This window comes from Bos mutus, chromosome 19 (assembly GCF_027580195.1).
Source record: "Bos mutus isolate GX-2022 chromosome 19, NWIPB_WYAK_1.1, whole genome shotgun sequence".
Lineage (NCBI taxonomy): Eukaryota > Metazoa > Chordata > Mammalia > Artiodactyla > Bovidae > Bos > Bos mutus.
In genome coordinates, this window is record NC_091635.1 from 60,457,640 (window position 1) to 60,473,945 (window position 16,306).

The window sequence follows — 16,306 nt, forward strand, 5'->3', positions numbered from 1 at the left end:
ACACCACAGTTCAAAAGTATCAATTCTTTGGTGCTCAGCCTTCTTCCCAGTCCAACTCTCACATCCATACATGACCACAGGAAAAACCATAGCCTTGACTAGACGAACCTTAGTTGGCAAAGTAATGTCTCTGCTTTGGAATATGCTATCTAGGTTGGTCATAACTTTCCTTCCAAGGAGTAAGGGTCTTTTAATTTCCTGGCTGCAGTCACCATCTGTAGTGATTTTGCAGCCCCCCAAAATAAAGTCTGACACTGTTTCCACTGTTTCCCCATCTATTTCCCATGAAGTGATGGGACCGGATGCCATGATCTTTGTTTTCTGAATGTTGAGCTTTAAGCCAACCTTTTCACTCTCCACTTTCACTTTCATCAAGAGGCTTTTGAGTTCCTCTTCACTTTCTTCCATAAGGGTGGTATCATCTGCATATCTGAGGTTATTGAGATTTCTCCCGGCAATCTTGATTCCAGCTTGTGTTTCTTCCAGTCCGGCATTTCTCATGATATACTCTGCATACAAGTTAAATATCAGGGTGACAATATACAGCCTTGATGTACTCCTTTTCCTATTTGGAACCAGTATGTTCTTCCATGTCCAGTTCTAACTGTTGCTTCCTGAGCTGCATACAGATTTTTCAAGAGGCAGGTCAGGTGGTCTGCCTCTTGACCTGCCTCAGGTCAGGCAGGTCAGGTATTCCCATCTTTTTCAGAATTTTCCACAGTTTATTGTGATTCACAGTCAAAGGCTTTGACATAGTCAATAAAGCAGAAATAGATGTTTTCTGGAACTCTCTTGCTTTTTCCATGATCCAGCAGATGTTGGCAATTTGATCTCTGGTTCCTCTGCCTTTTCTAAAACCAGCTTGCACATCTAGAAGTTCACGGTTCACGTATTGCTGAAGCCTGGCTTGGAGAATTTTGAGCATTACTTTATTAGCATGTGAGATGAGTGCAATTGTGCGGTAGTTTGAGCATTCTTTGGCATTGCGTTTCTTTGGGATTGGAATGAAAACTGACCTATTCCAGTCCTGTGGCCACTGCTGAGTTTTCCAAATTTGCTGGTATATTGAGTGCAGCACTTTCACAGTATCATCTTTCAGGATTTGAAATAGCTCAAAGAATAACTCCTATAATTTTTGATGCTTCTGAAAATCTGAGTAACATTTCACATAGATCAGCAACAGTGTGCTAAAGTTGAGCTTCTCTAAGCCCAGTTGGGCCACAGTTTATTAAATATATCCATTTCTGATTATTTATGATTATAGTCTGCCTCTATTTGCAAAAGCTAGTGATCAATTTTGATGGATAACCTTGAGACATAATTGACATAAAATAAACTTCACATGTTTAAAGTGCACAATTTGACAACTTTTGACATATGTATGTATCCATAAGCCATCAATGCAATTAAGATATTGAATATATCCATTACTTTTAAAAAGCTTCCTTTTACTCCTTTGTAACACCTCCCTCCTGTCCCTCTTCATTCCCCTGCCTCCCTTCCCAGATAATCACTATTATTCTTGAGTTAAATATGGCATGGAGACCAGAAACACATACTGAAATTGTGAACCTATTTTGCCTGAATATAAGTTGACCAAGAGAGCAGTAGGGAAGAGAGATGGATCTGCTTTGTCTTCTAATATATAGAAGATCTGCCTCAGAGAAATGTGCCGTGATGGATGTCAAATTCTCAAAAAATTTTATCAACCAGATGAGTCATTCCTTTTTCAGTGGGGCTGAGTAAAAGAGAAGGTGGAAAAATAATCCAAAGAATTTCAATGTTGTTCTCTTCTAGGGAATGGAAAAGTCCCTTCCTTTCTTTGGGAAAACTGGAACTGACTCTCACACTTGGACTCAGCCAAGACTTTCTATTGTATGTGTAACATACTTTGTGCTGAATTTGTAGTAGAGAATTGTAAAGTAGGAAAAAGACAAAGACAGATATAGCGGAGAGAGATTCTTTGTAGTTATTAAGACTTGGGTACAAGTGTAAGATGGACAGCCGGTAAGAAGCTGCTCTGTAGTACAGGGAGTCCAGTCTTGGACTCTGTGACAACCTGGAGGGATGGCTTGGGGGGCCCCAGAGGGAGGGGATGTACAGACAATTATGGGACATTTATGGGGGATTCATGTTGTTTTACAGCAAAAACCAACACAATATTGTAAAAAGTTAAAAAAATTAAAAATATGAAAAAAAAGGATAAGAATAAATATTTTCTAGCTTCATAGTGTTTTTTAAACTTCTTTTGTTAGTTTCATGGGCTAAAAAATAAACACAAGTAAAGAGTGAAGACAGATATTTTAAAATTAATACACTCTTTTCCTGAGTTATTTTGTGGATTAAGATGAAAAATTTCTTAGAAAACATGGGTTGAGCCTAGAAGTAACTCAAGAAAATATTGTTTTTTTTCCTTCTAGAAAATGCTAACACGGAAACTAAATTTTGAGTGACTTTGAATTCACTATTGTCTTCCAAGTGCCAAGAACTGAGTTGGCACTTAGCAGGCACTCACATTCTTTCATTAGAAATGCCTTAGAGGAAATTCTTTGGCAGTTCAGTAGTTGGGACTTTCATTTCCAAGGGCCCAGGTTCAATCCCTGCTCAGGGAACTAGGAACTAGGATTCCAAAAGCTGTGCGATGCAGCAATAAAAAACAAACAAACAAACAAAAACACCTTTCATTATTCAATTTCCAGTGATCTTTTCTTTCTCCCAATTCTAGATAAGTTAAGTTCTAAACTGCATAATCTACCATTACATTTCAATATGCCTTAAATTTTTTCTTGTGGCCTCTACCTCCTCAAGATGACAAGATGATCCATTTTATTTTCTAGAGTGAAGGGAGATGGTCTGTCACAGAATCTAAATCTGAAATGCTTAGCTCTGATCTCTACACTGTCAATTAGTAGTTGTGAGACCTTGGACAAATAACCACTCTAGGGCTTTGTATTATCATCTGTAAAATATAGGTAATAACAGTATTTCCCTCATATATATGATTAAATAAGATTATTCATGGAAGGGATTTGGCAATGCCTACCACATACCAAACAATTGATACATACATATTACTAGTTTTAGTTATATACTATTCTATGAATTGATGTTTTTGGGTTTTTAATCAAAAGGACTTGGTGGCAGAGAACTGATTAAATATTCCTTGATAGGGCTGAAGGTGAATACACAGACTGAAAAAAGAAAAGTATTATTTTACTGGCATTGCCTTTTAAGGCAAAATGTAGAAGGTAATATAGTTTATAAGCGTCTTGAAAACAAGGGCTATGAATTTTTAGTAACAAAACTCCAACGACTTGCCAGTGTGCTTGACTCATATCTGGCATTCAGTTAATAATTGCATAATTCATTAGTAAACAAATGGGTGCGCTGTATTCAGTCCCTCAGTGCTCAGTCCTGTCTGACTCTTTGCAACCCCATGTACCCTACCAGGCTCCTCTGTCCATTGAATTTTCTAGGCAAGAATACTAGAGTGGGTTACCATTTCCTACTCCACCGGATCCTCCCCACCCAGGGATCCAACCCGAGTCTCTCACTTCTCCTGCATTGGCAGGATTCTTTACCACTGCCACCTTGAAAACCCAGCTAATAAATGAATCCTGGTATAAAAATCCAGGCACTGTTCTGCTTCCAGAGAGAGCTCTCCTGCTGGCAAGCAGATTCTACTCCCAAGTGCAGAAGGTAGGTCACTGTCTATGGTTTCAAAAGCTACCTAGGGTGGAATCTGTTCATCTTTAGCAAACAAACAGCTTTCTCTCTCTCTTCAAAACTCTCTTTTGGGCGGAGCTTCCTCCCTCTCCCATGTATCCTAAAATGACTGACTAGTTCTCACTATCTCGATTCTTTTAATATTTCGAGATCTCAGTGTCTTTCCTGCTGAACCTCTAAGCTCTCTGCATAAGAATCCTGGATTTCCGTCATCTGGGCCTAGATTTTTAATATGCTGACCACCTGGAGACCCTGGCCTTCATCTCAGAAAACAGATAGCTCAGTCACACGTCTGTCTTAAAAAGCAGTCGTCTGCTTGTGGTTCTTTTTTCGAATCCCTGAAGGCAGCAGAACTAAGCAGCTGTGGCTCCCAAAGTCTGCCCGGCTTTGGGAAAGCTCATGCTATTCGCACTGCTCACTCTCCCTGCCCTCCACCCCAACCCCGCACCGGACAGCCACTCTGCAAAAAGGCGGCTGCACTTCTTCCCGAACAGTAAGTTCAAGAATCCTGGGAACGCTGCACTGAAACTCCTTTGGTTCCAGTCCCGCACTCTCACAAGCCACACTGCCTGGAAGACTCACTAACTTTACTGTGCAGATGAATGGTAACCATTTCCCTTCTTCTCCATCCTTTATGCAGTTATTAGACCGAACCCCAAACCTCACACTGAAATGGTTTCTAAACCCCCCAAAATAAAAAGTACAAACAACAACAACAACCCTTGTGGGTTACGTGTCTTTGTTGTGTGTCCATCCGCGCTCGTGAAAAATTTCCAAACGTCATAGTTTGCAATCTGAACAAGAACTCAGAGCAATCCGAGATCATTTCAGGGATTTCCCCTTCACAGTCCTTTTCTTCAGCACTCCCAAAGTGGTGAGTCTGGGGTTTTCTCAGACCTCTATAGCAGCTATAGAGGCAATACAACTCTGCAATTTTTTTTTTTTTTTTTCGTTGCCAGCCTTCTCAAGGAAACAGTTCCGAGCCCAGGGTCTCCTTCCGACTCCTTTGCATCTACACCGCGAGCTGTTGACCGGAAGCAAGCCCTTTCCTGGTCGCGGAGGGGACCTTCTGCGGAACAGCGTGAGGCTCCGGCCACAGCCTCCGCCTGGGTGGCTGTTGGCGCTCCGGCCGCCCCCACCTTCCCCGAGGCCTTAGAGGAGCCGAGCTCTAGGCTTGTGTGTGTGCGCGCTCGCGCGGTTGGTGCGGGAAAATCTGAAGAAGCTGCTGAGTATTGCTGGCAGTGATCTGAAGCCCAGCAAAAACCTGTAAAGCACTTGAGCTTTCCGAAAGAAAAACAGAATAAACGAAAGAAAAGAAGCGAAGCCCGTTCTCCTAGAGCCCGGGTTTCCAATAGGCCTGGATCTTCCTGGAGCTAGGCAGAAGCGTGTTTGGCAGTGGCCACTGCTCGCACCCGGGCTTGGAAAGACGGGTTTTCCCCGTTTCAGGAGGATGGAGGTGAGGGACTTGCAGGACCTGGTCTAGAAGCCTGCAGAGAGAACTCTGGGGTAAGTACTGTTCTGGCACCGGAGCGGAAAGGGGGCAGGAGGAGGGGGCAGGAGAGGGACAGGAGAGAGGGAACGGAATGAATTATGCAAAGAAAAAAAAAAAAATCCCCAATACTCCACAGCGGAGGGAGCGCAGCGCAGCACTCGCAAGATGAGTCCGCCCGGGTCTCCCGCTCCTAACCCGCTGGCGCAAAGTTCTTTTTAAGGAGAGGAAAATCTCCCCAAATCCTGTAGTGACAGCAGCCGCCAGGGCGGGGCAGAGTGAGGGGCTGCGGCTCGGCGCTGGGCCTGGGCGGCCGTGCTGCCCCGAAGCCCGACGTCCCGCTTCCCGTCCTCATGGCCGCGTTAGGCCTCGCCTCCCCGCCGCGCCCTCCTGCCTCCGCCCCGAGCGGCGGGCGGCCGGGTTGACGCTGGGCCCGGGCTCGGCGAGACTGCTCACCTGGCCGAGCCCCTCTCCCGCCTCCCCGCCCCCGCCTCCCTTCGGAATCGGGAGGCGCCGGGATCTGTAGACGAGGAAATAACGACCCCTGCAGTTGCATTGCGGAAAATCGCCGCAGCGGCGGCACTAGTCGCGGACCATGGAAGCGAGGGAACTGGAGGTTCTGGGGAGACCAGAAAAATAGGAGAGGGACAGCAGGCGCGCGCGCCGTGGGAAGCCCGTGAGCTCGCGAGGCCAGCGGGGAGCCGACCCCGCACGGCCCCTGCTCCACGCCCTGGAGTGTCGCTCGAGCCGGGCTCCGAGGCGGCAGGCTGCGCGCAGACTGGGGCGGCAGGAAGGGTCTGCGGAGGCGGCAGGAGGACGGCAGTGTCGGGCAGTAACCCCTGCCTCTCTTTCTGTCTCTCTGTATGCTGTGTCTGCGTCCCTCTGGCACCCGGGAGCAGGAGGAGAACGGCGCGGCGCCGAGCAGCCACCCTCTGACCATGCCCCGGTGAGGGGGGCGGACTTCGAGGGCAACTCGTCGCGGACTGCCGAGGCTTAGCCTGCAAACTGCGAGCGGCCAGGGACCTAAAACTGCACGGCCCGGCCCGGCGGGGGGCTATCGTCTATGTCTTCTTGGGGAGCCAGGCGGATCGCGGTCTCGTTTTTGCAGGAAGAGCCCAGAGCTGGTGCGTTCGGGTGGCTGCTGCCGCCACTGCTAGTGCTATTTCCACCGCCTGTGCAAGGAGCAGAGACCGGTGAGCAAGGAGACCTCCTGGGCAGCGAGGCATCGGTCATGTGTCAGCACGTCTGGGGCGCACGTCCGTCGAGCCCGAGGGGAAATTTGCTGGAACAGTTCAAACTGCGATATTGATCTTGGGGTGACTGTCCCCGGCCGACTATCCGGTGGAAGTGCGAGTGTGCACTCGCTAGGAAGTGTGCGTGTGTGCATGTGTGTGTTCCTTGTGGGGCTTCCCCTTCCCCCCCTGTTTTCACGTCGAGTGATGCACTTGGAATGAGAATCAGAGGATGGAAATAGTCTGGGAGGTGCTTTTTCTTCTTCAAGCCAATTTCATCGTCTGCATATCAGGTATGGGACGCGTGCTGGAGTCACGGGCGGGTCCGGGTTATGTTGTGGTCTTTGGAATGTATGGGGTTTTATTGTGTGTAGCCTTGCGGCGTGGGACGGAAGAGGGATGGTGGCAGAGACCCTTTCAGCTTTGTGGGTTTGCTGCCTTAAGAATTAAAAAGCTTCTAAACCCAGGTGTGTGTGTGTGTGTGTGTGTTTGTTGGAGGTAATATCTGTATGGAGTTCAGCTTTGTGGGTTTGCTGCCTTAAGAATTAAAAAGCTTCTAAACCCAGGGGGATGGGGGTGTGTGTGTGTGTGTGTGTGTGTGTGTTGTGTGTGGAGGTAATATCTGTATGGAGTCCTGGAACATTGTAGGGGTGGAGAGATAAGAAAGAAGAGGCAAACTGGTGTTGATTTTCAACTGTTCTCCTGGTTGAGAACTGTGACAAGGAAATCTGAGCCTTGGCAACCCTTGCTGCCTTCTTCTGGCTTTCAAAGTTCCCAAACTAGATGGTTCCTGGTTGTAAAAATAGATGCAGAGCCCTGCCCTAATATCTATGCACTTGCAGGAGACTGCAGGAGGGTATGGGAACTGGAGAGTACCAGCAGGGACCAAAGGGATGTAGATATACTCCATGCCTTCCCCAAATACATCAGAACCACCCCCCAAAAAAGCAAAATCTATCTGGAACAACACAGTATCATAAATACCCCTTTAAATCATGATCTTTCCTAATTTTCAGGGGTAAGGATGTACTTAATGGCTCAGACTTACAGACTTCAGGCTACTGGTGCCAGTGTGTGGATTTAGGAGCATGTGGGAAGCCAGGATATTGAAATGAATAAGGCAGAGTTTGTGTGTGTGTGTGTTAGGAAGGATTTTGATTTCCAAATAGTGTTCTTGTCAGTGCAGGAAGTTGAGGGTATGTAGTAGAGATACCAGAAAAAGCTCCAGGCTAAGCAATATTTCTGCGTTCAGTTCAGTGCCTCCTCCCACTGACAGTGTCCACACCATTTCTTTCACATTTATCATTTAAACACCTAGGGTAAAGCCTGTTTGCAGTACTCCCCTCTGCCTGCATCCCTCTGCAGAATTGGGGACTCAGCCAACTTCCCATGAAGTCAACAGAAGAGAACAGAAACCTTACCTTTGTGAGCAGGCCTATTTGAGCAGGATTAGGATGGAGGGACATGTTTCCTCTTTGTTTAGCTGAGCCAGTCCCCACCCTTTAAACCAGACCTGATTCTGGATGTTAAAAAACCCTTGTCTGCCATTATTCTGGATCCAGTTCCTAATATCATTATTCAGGACAGGAATGAGGGATCTTTTATTTTAAATCATTCTGTTTGAGGCTTGGCTACCGTTGTTAGAAATTTGCCTCTATAAACTTTAGAGATATGTTGTATACCTAGAAGACAAAAGTGCCCTGGGGTCACTCCCAATCCTCTACTCTTTTATACATCCTACATGTATGAGAAAAAAAAAATCCCAGGTGACCTGTAAAGGTTTATATCAGTCATATGTCCAGGGATAGACTAGGTGGCATCTTACAAGGCCACATTTTACATCTTTCTCTTCCACATCTCTTTGAAGTTTTCTCTCTTTTCTCCATGTTATTTCACTAGTTATAAAATAGCCTTTTCCTGCCTCTTTCCTCACATCATAAATGATTTTCAAATCAGACAAACTGAGTTCCTTTAAGATTTACAAAAGGTTAACATTAATGCTCTGGACCTCCCCATCTTTTGTCCCTAACCTCTACTCTGCATTTGGGTGGGCCAGCACAGAGGAGAACCAGCTGAGAACGAGTCCAGTCTGTTCTTAGCTTCCAAAAGAGGCATAGTGAAATGTTTGTCACAGCTATACTAGATTTGGTGTATCAGCAGCTAAATTATATAAATAGAAGCTATTTCCAACCCAGGATAGTTGCTGTGTAGTATGTGGCCTTTCACATGTATTTATTAAATTATCATTGTTACGTAATGAGAAAATAAAAGTATAAGCAAAATTGCTAACTATTAGGTTAGCATTTCTAAGGCTAACTGGAATGCCTTGTTATGATCAGCATTAGTTTACTTTTTATGAAGACATTTAGGCAGAGATAGAACATTATGGACTCATTATTTACACACTCATAAACTTAACTTTAAAAGATCATTCTTTCTCTAAAATCAAGGTGGCCTCCTCCCTCTATAAGAAGAATAGAGATGCTCTTCGGTGATGTCCATGTATGTCACAATTCTCATTAATAATTTATGACTCATATTTGCCACAGTTTGGGAGACTTTGTTTCCCATCTGGCAGCCCTAAGAGGAATGCAATGCACTAAGGTTAAATAATTGGCTCAGGGAGGGTTTAGTGGGCTTATCATTTCTGTTTCTGTGATTTGCAGTCTTAATTTAATCATGAATGAGCTTTACCGAAAGGAATGTAAGCGTGTATTCATAGAACCTACTAAATCTTAAATTTGAAAGCAGTTTTTTAAAAAGCACCTCTCTACCATCTTTGGATCAATTGCCCTGCTAGTAAATGGGTACTATTTGTTACTGAGTTACCAGGAGTCTATGTTTGTTACATTTGTAGGGTTGGCTTCTTTACTGAGCAATACCAGAGTAGAAGAGGCCAGCAAAAGTCTGCAGTGTAAACATTCTGCAAAAGGGAAATTTTGGAAGTAAGTTTGGCCTATAGAAAGTATATTGACTGAATTTCAGTTGGCTTTCAGGAAGGCTCTGGAATTTTGTAACTTAGTGTTTCCTTTACCAAAGGTTCCTACCCTCAGGGGTTTCCCTGGTGGCTCAGAGGATAAAGAAAATGCCTGTAATGCAGGAGGGTTTGATCCATCCCTGGGTGGAGAAGATCCCCTGGAGAAGGGAACGGCTACCCAAATGAGTTATTCTTGCTTGAAGAATTCCATGGACAGAGAACCTTGGCAAGCTAACATCCATGGGGTCACAAAGAGTCAGACCTGACTGGGTGGCTAATACTTCCTTTTTCCTACCCTCATCCTACCTCACCGCCTAAATTAAAAGTACACCCAAAGGAATTTTCTCCCTGGGTCTATGTGTCTGTATTGTTTAAAATACAGACACCTGGGCTTGTATGTTTCATGGCTTTGTATTAATCATTTTGTTACAATGAAACTGAGTAAATTGAAAGTGAGTAAATTGGCTGAGGGGTCTGCTAGCTAGCTTAACCAGCTTTAGTTAGCTGCTGGGGACCATAGCATGTGTGCCTTCCATTTGAGAAAATTTGGTTACTTCAGGACAGCATAGCTAGTCTGTGAGGAAATGTCATGATCTGGGAGTTCTTGGGTCTGTATGTTTGGCTGACATCTCATTTTACTGAAAATGTCAGGCGGCCAAGATTTGTGGAGATGAGAGAGAAAGAGAGAGAGAGAGAATATTTCCTCTTGCTAGCAAGAACACTATTTCCTTCTTACAAATGCAGCTCAGATCAGCAAGAATGAATACTTAGCAGCACCAGGAGAGAATTTTCTGGGCCAAAGAGAGCTGTCTGATTTAATTTGTATTGAACATCCTACTTTTCTATATATAACTGTATATAACTTTAGTTCCTTGTCAGTTTATTCATAATAACTGCAATAGTAATTAGAATTATGTGATACTTTCACATGTATTATGCAATATTGCACATATTTTAACTCATCTAGTATCAAAATGTGTAGGGTGATTTTATAAATGAGGCAACCAAAGCCCACAAAAGTTCAGCTTGAAGGATTCACACTCAGTTCTGAGTCAAAATTCAGTATATCATTTATGTTTTGGTATAAGATTTCTTTTAAAGTTTTCGTTATTTTTTTATTTTGATATCTCCAATTGAATGAGTAAATTGTGTTAAATGGAGATAAGGCTTAGAGAGTTTCGAACTGGAATTTTAGGGCGATTGCAGTCTAGATCTGGAATTAAAATAGTGTTTGCGTTGTATGTGACTCTGTCATTCAAACAGAGTGACAAACTGTTGCCCATTTGCCTCCAGTGTTTCACGATCAGCAATACCTGAAAGAAATGATATTTCATACATTTTCTCCTAATCTGAAAGTTAAATGGTTTCGCATCAATGGCTTACATGTAGAAAGGGATAGTAGTATACTTCTTTCTACATGTATATAGTAGTATATACTTTCTACATGATATATCTACATATCCCATGTTTGTCATATAGATTAAATAAGATAATATGGTCAGTGATTTTCACTTAGCACAGTGTCTTAGACATATTGTTTGCAATAATATAATTTTGCCTGTAAAATTTGCATGGGTTTGTGAGGAATAAATAGAATATTTGCCTTCATTCCATAACCGGTTGTTTAAAAGCAAGCAAGCAAACGAACAAAAACTCCAAAAGCAAACATTAGCTAGTGCATTTTGTAATATTGAGTATAAATCCTACTTTCAGTGAGGTGTTGGCTTGAAATGTCTCTTAATTTTCTTTCTGATATAAATGAAACTGGTAACATTGGGCTTTGGTACATAGTTATGAGTGTGACCCACTTTATCCGTGTGAGCCCAATATTGAGATGAGGCTTGGAAATCACTGGGAGCAATGTAGTGCTTATTCCCAGGGGAGCAGCAGCATTTTTCTTTTTTTTGCTTGTAAATTATAACTCAATATAGACTCAATTTTAAAGTGCTTCCAAAATGGCAAACTGTATATGCTGTCAATATGATTTGTAATAGAAAATCCCATCAAATATGAAAAAGATAAAGAATAAAGAATCGGATGACCTTCTTGGCGATACGTTTTCTTTAAATTCAGTTTCCCATTGTGATGTCTTATAGTCACAGATACCATAAATGGCAGATACAATAGATATGACTCTCTTGGCAGTGACATGAGAGATTTCCTAAGTAATACATCCTTGGTGTGTTGGGGGAGGGTGAAGAATTGTCAATGTCAAAAAACATTTTGTTGGGTGGGGAGAGGGAGTTTTATTGCCATCCTAGACAGTATGTATTTGAGCCTGAGGTGTAGGTCAGGAAGAGATCTAGGCCCATACATGTATATGGTAGCAGTCCATTTTATAAAGAATATGGGAGTTTGAAGACCCACCCTGCAATCAAACTCTGCCTTAGTTACCTATATGACTTTGGGCAATTCTCTTAACCTCTTAGAGTCTCTGCTTCCTCATTTGTGAAATGAGAAGTTCTGTCTTGTTTGCCTATTTCAAAGAACTGTTGAGGGAAACATCAAAGAGTGATCTTGAATGTTCTTTGTGTTATACATATAGGTAAAGTATCTATGTCTTTACCATATTATGCTTAAAATATAGTTATAAAAGTAGAGATATACACATATAATGTAGAGTGATATAAAAAATATGAAGAATACTTATGAAAGCAGTGTTGTAATGCACAAAATGTATTGTGATATAAAGCAGTATGAATAATGCCTAATTATTTGCTGGAGTATATAAATGCTGCCTATGTGAGAAGGCCAGGCTTGAAGGCAAAAGAGAATATTAAATAGGTGTTAGAGGTTTGGATAGAAAAGTTAGAGGGCACTATATCATCCAAAGGAGATGAATAGGAATGAGTAAGATACGCAGTGGAGAATGTCTCAATTGGAATAAAAAGATTCACTTCAGGAGATACTCAAAAGTTGGGAGGAGTCCACTTTGGAAGCTGTTGAATTGAGAGAATATGGAGTGTTCTAATATATTTAATTTCTTGGTGATTTTTATTTTCTCTTTTGGATCTTTACATGGATTCAATGGATTGAACTTGGTTAAGATTTGGGAGAGAGAGAGGAAGGAGAGTAAGTAGTGCCAGAAAGGAATTAGGGGTGAGTCTTAAAGGAAGCCTAAGGGTTGACTTGGAAGACTTTTATTGATTGACCAGGAGTGTGATAGGGGAGGAATCCTCATAGGAAACAACATTAGCAAAGACAGGGTAATCAGATAAGACATGATGAATTCAGGGGACTGTGAAGACGTAAGTAGGGCAATAAGTAGACGGTGAAGTATGATGGATGAGGCTGAGATAGAAGAGCATTTAGGAAATATGATTCTAATAATAATAATACTTTACATATGATAGTAGTAGAAATCACCCTTGTGCCTCTCTGTGCAAGAAGAGCAACTTTAAAAGGAGGGTCCATCCTCAGGAAGCTAGATCTAGTTTATAACTTTCTCTTATTTAGGAATAGACAAGTCAGGGTTAAAGCTTTTGGGTTTAGTCCAGCCATGCTCTATTTTTACGAAATCACAAATTATTTTCCAGTATTGTCTCTAGTTCCAAGTAGCTTCTGAGAATCTTGATATCTCAGATTTAGACTACAGAATTTATCTCCTCACTTAGTTTGTATTCACGTAATTCTGCCCTAGGAAAAAGAGCCAGGATGCTATTGGCTAACCCTAGATTTTGCAGTGTGGCAATTTCATCTTATTCCCTTTGACAATTGAATCTTTCCTGTTACTTTTTTGTTTTCATCTTGTGTAATCTTAAGCAAGACTAAAAGACTTCTAGCATGTGAAGGTGGTGTGGGGAGCTGTGAATGTTAAGAAATGGTCTGGGATTGCCTTCATGATAAAAGCAAGATTGAGCTGGTAATGAGGTAGCCATTATTTGGGTTTAATTTTATTTGCATTAAGGTGCCTTCAGGATAGAAGTGGAAAGATCATCAGTGTTGTAAAGGAGACAGCCTACAAATGCCTTTTCCTCCTGATCTGGGAGAGGTGGGGTCTTTTTCATAGTAAATGGAGAATTAATCTTTAACTTCATCTAATACATCACGCCCAGAGGCTGAAGGGGCTGAGAATAGACAATGAAGCCTGTGACTTTCAGGTGAATTTTCCTGACCCAAATCCTGCTGGCTTCACAACACATTTGACAGGAATGCTACAGTTGGAATAAACATGTTAACTGAAGGATATGAATCAACATATTCCTCTTTTGCTGCTCCCTCTTCCTGCCATACACACAAGCAAGCTTTCAGCCTCAAGGCAAACAGTTTTAATGGCAGACTTATTGAGTGAATACAGGGCATTCCTACTCCATGATATTAGAATAATATAAATACCTCATAGGATTCTTAAAAAGGACAAATACAGGTACATGTCTGTGGGAGGATTTTCTCCCACCCTGAAGAAATGTAATGTGCTGGTTCATTAATCTCACAAATGTTAATAAATGCCTCCTATGAGTGAGGCACTGGGCCAGACAAAAATATAGTAAGCGAAACAGCTTTTCTCTCATAGAACGTATGTTTAGTGATGCATGTTTTCCCCTTTGCTCAACCTGGGGCTTGACATTTTAGTAGATACTCAATAATGAATGTTTGAATTGGTATATAAATGAATAACAAGGATTGACTTAGAATGACTTTCCTTGCTTCACAGACACTGGGGAACACAATGGAGATCTTGTATGGAGGTTAAGAGTGAGGGAAAATGAAGAAGTCATCTCTGTTAGCGGCCCTCTTGCTTCTTACTGTATGCAGTCAGAACTGGAACTTTTTCAGGGAGCAACTTATTGAATAGTTTTTTATTTCCTTCTCAGACTCAACTTTTATCTGCATTAAAGACACCAGTGTTAGTTGGGGCACTTAACTGTTGTTTAAAATGTCTTTCTGCTCCTTTGTGTTCTGAGATTCCACTCTATAAGACTTGAACTAAGGATCCATGGGTACATTGTTGTTCTTCCTCCATGCTTTTCTGCCTCTGTAAAGTAAAGTGAAGGTCGCTCAGTTGTGTCCAGCTCTCTGAGACCCCATGGACCATACAGTCTATGGAATTCTCCAGGCCAGAATACTGGAGGGGGTAGATGTTCCCTTCTCCAGGGGATCTTTCCAACCCAGGGATTGAACCCAGGTCTCCTGGATTGCAGGCAGATTCTTTACTGATTGGGAAGCCCAAACCACTAAAGATAGCTAAAAATATGGTTGTTATCTCACTTGGTTCCAGCTTAGAAGACGCCAGCACTTGAGAAGGCTCACTGTTAGCAATGAAGTAGAGTGCTTTAGGTGAAAAGCCTACCCATTCTTTAGTCTTCACGCAGATCAACACAGGAAACTGGTTTCTAAGGTGTTTTCGATCTTCTGTCAGAAAACTTTACTTCCCCCGTTTCCTTTTGTAACAGAATCTTGGTGCCCAATGGTTCTTAACACTGTTAGGGAGCCAGGAGCCTAGAAATTGAAAGAACATGATGGATTTGCTGTTTTTGGCTGATCATTCTGCCTATGATCTCCTAGTTGCTCTTCATAACTATGAGGAAATGGTCAGTTGGATGGTTTGTTGTTTGTTTGCTTGTTAATTTGATTATAGAAAACATTGGAGGATATAGAAAAAAAAGGCTCCTACTGTTAATCTTGCAGTAGATACAATAAAATTATACTGAGAGTTAGAAACAGACATCTATGAATAATAAATGTCTGTTGTGTGGCCTGGGTGTGAATAAAAATATGTCACTGTCTTTCTGTCTTGCAGTACCCAGTAATGATACCAGCTCTAAGTAACTCACATCTTACAGAATGAAATACGAAGTAGTAAGGTCATTATTTTGTGTTATGTCTAACAGGGTCCTTTCCCATTTTCCACTTGTTGAAGATGTTCTTGTGGTTTTAATCTGTGTCTTTGAAGTTCTGTGTCGTAGTGGCTAAATGAGTGCGTGCTTAGTCAGTCAGTCGTGTCCAACTCTTTGTGACCCCATTGACTGCAGCCTGCCAGGCTTCTCTGTCCGTGGGAATGCTGCAGGCAAGAATACTGGAGTGGGTTGCCAAGCCCTCCTCCAGTGGATCTTCCCAACCCAGGGATCGAACCCATGTATCCCGCTTTGCAGGCGGATTTTTTGCTATTTGAGCCACCAGGGAAGCCTAGCTAAATGAGTGTCCTTTGCAATTAAAATACTGCGTAAATTGGTGCAGCTTTTTTTTTCTTCCTCTTGCTGTTAGAACTGCTGAAATTAAGAGTCTGACTGAGCTAGGTAAAGTTTTTTAATGTGCCATATCTAAAGGTAAAATGTGTTGAACAATTTAAAAATGAGACTTTTATTTATGCATTTGCTGTTTAGGTTAATTGTGTGTTCAAGTTGAAATGCTCCTTCTTGATCATTGCCCCTTACGAGCAAGGGACTGTATATGCAAGTGTTTTAGTGTTGCAAATATGAATGATACTAGAAGTCATTGAGGTAATTTTAATGCTAAATATGACACAACAGTAGTATCCAACAAAGTTTACAAAAACAAACTGTTTCTTCATAGGCTAAATTTTTAATTTCCTAAAGTTTGCAGTTATAAATTTTTTCCTTTAAAGCTTTGTACTTAAAAAACACACACATACACACACACAACTTTGCATTATATCTAAGTATTTCCCTGTGTTGCTATTCTAGTTGTGTTAGTTCAGGAAATTCAGGGTTTTGTGTTCAGTAAGCCCAACAATCTCAGAAACATAACATAGCAGAAGCTCACCTCCTGCTCATGTTAATTATCTAATTGGTGTGTGTGTGTGTGAGAGAGAAAATGAGAGAGAGAGAGAGAGAGAGAGAGAGAGAGAGAAAGAGAGAGAGAATAGGGCTTTGGTGAGGGGGAAAAGATAAAAGAGAAGACATCCTGTTTGTGTAGTGACTT

At 42.2% G+C, this 16,306-nt stretch overlaps 1 protein-coding gene across 1 annotated transcript in view; it reads left to right on the forward strand.

The window, feature by feature from the left end:
* The first annotated feature begins 4,773 nt into the window (after positions 1–4,773).
* The window catches only part of CA10 (carbonic anhydrase 10), an 837,221-nt gene continuing 825,688 nt past the window's right edge, over positions 4,774–16,306 (forward strand). The window contains exons 1-2 of the mRNA XM_070388901.1: positions 4,774–5,232; positions 6,115–6,740. Coding sequence (XP_070245002.1) covers positions 6,680–6,740 — 61 coding nt within the window. The 5' untranslated portion in view covers positions 4,774–5,232; positions 6,115–6,679. The remainder of the gene's footprint in view (positions 5,233–6,114; positions 6,741–16,306) is intronic.